Genomic DNA, 1,135 nt, shown 5'->3' with positions numbered 1-1,135 from the left:
AGCCTGGTCTTCGCCAGTGCCTGCTCGCCGCCCTCCGCCCCAGCAGGGCTGTAGGGCAGCAGATCGGCTTTGTAGACCGGCTGTGGGTGAGACGGGGCTCAGGGCAGGGCAGGGATTCCATCTGCTCCTAGGCAGACAGGGACCACCGGGGACCGAGCGGGGCTGGGGGCCCCGGGAGCCCTGCCCTGCCCCGCAGCACAGCAGGTCTGGAGCAGGGGAGAGGAAGGAGGTGCTGCCAAAAGGGTGGGGGACAAACAGGGCCAGGCCTGCCCCACGCATGAGCCTAACCCCAAAGGTCCCATCCCCAGGGCCAAGGCTGCTGCCACCACCCTTCCCCACCACGCACCCCCTGCCCAGGTAGGAAGGGCACGACACGCACACACACACACACGCACGTGTGTGGGGCAGCAGAGGCCCTGAGGCCGGCTGAGGATGCTCTTCCAGCGACCCAGGACCACATCTCCCACCCTGCCCAGCCCCACGCGGTCGCAGACGCCCCTGGGCCCCCCCCTCCGCCCCCTGGGGAGGGACAGGCTCGGAAGCGCAGCCAGCTTGGACACAGGCAGGGACACCACCTCACACAGCTGCCACAGTCCCTCATCCGAGGGGTAGAGGGTGACCCCAAGAGCCAGGGCCTCACATGGCCGGGCGGCATCACCCCTATCCACGAGCTGCGAGACCCAGCTAGTGTTGGGTTTGGGGCAGGTACCCACCCCTCTGACATGGCCCCTGGGACAGAACTGCCCTGCACCAGCCTCTTACCCACACGGTTCCCTTGCGAGGGGCCACAAAATAAGCCTTGAAGCCCAAGTACCCGGCGTCAATATAGTGGATCCCACAGAGACCGTAACTGTAACAGAAAGGGAATGGATGAGGATGGAGCTCTGTGCTGCCACCCTGAGACTGCAAGAGCCAGGCAGCAGCCCACCTCCCCAGAGACCCCAGGGACCCAGGTGGATGGAGTGGGGCTGTCCTCACTCTAGCAGCATGTCACAGCATCACAAGGCAGCTCAGGGCGGCTCCCGGAGGCTGAGAACACACCAAGGCCCCAGAACCCTTCTGCCAACTTGCGTCAGCCTGGGGCCACACAGGAGCCCCGCTGCCCAGCCCAGCTCAGCGGCCTTGTCCTTTCCCT

The 1,135-nt window shown here is 66.1% G+C and overlaps 1 protein-coding gene across 1 annotated transcript in view; it reads right to left on the bottom strand.

Moving 5' to 3' along the window:
• Positions 1-1,135, bottom strand: part of GTF3C2 (general transcription factor IIIC, polypeptide 2, beta 110kDa) — a 15,294-nt gene that overhangs the window by 2,188 nt on the left and 11,971 nt on the right. The window contains exon 12 of the mRNA XM_009326915.1: positions 763-850. Coding sequence (XP_009325190.1) covers positions 763-850 — 88 coding nt within the window. The remainder of the gene's footprint in view (positions 1-762; positions 851-1,135) is intronic.

Source organism: Pygoscelis adeliae, unplaced genomic scaffold, assembly GCF_000699105.1.
Source record: "Pygoscelis adeliae isolate BGI_AS28 unplaced genomic scaffold, ASM69910v1 Scaffold487, whole genome shotgun sequence".
Classification (NCBI taxonomy): Eukaryota; Metazoa; Chordata; class Aves; order Sphenisciformes; family Spheniscidae; genus Pygoscelis; species Pygoscelis adeliae.
This window is presented reverse-complemented; position numbering and strand designations above follow the sequence as displayed.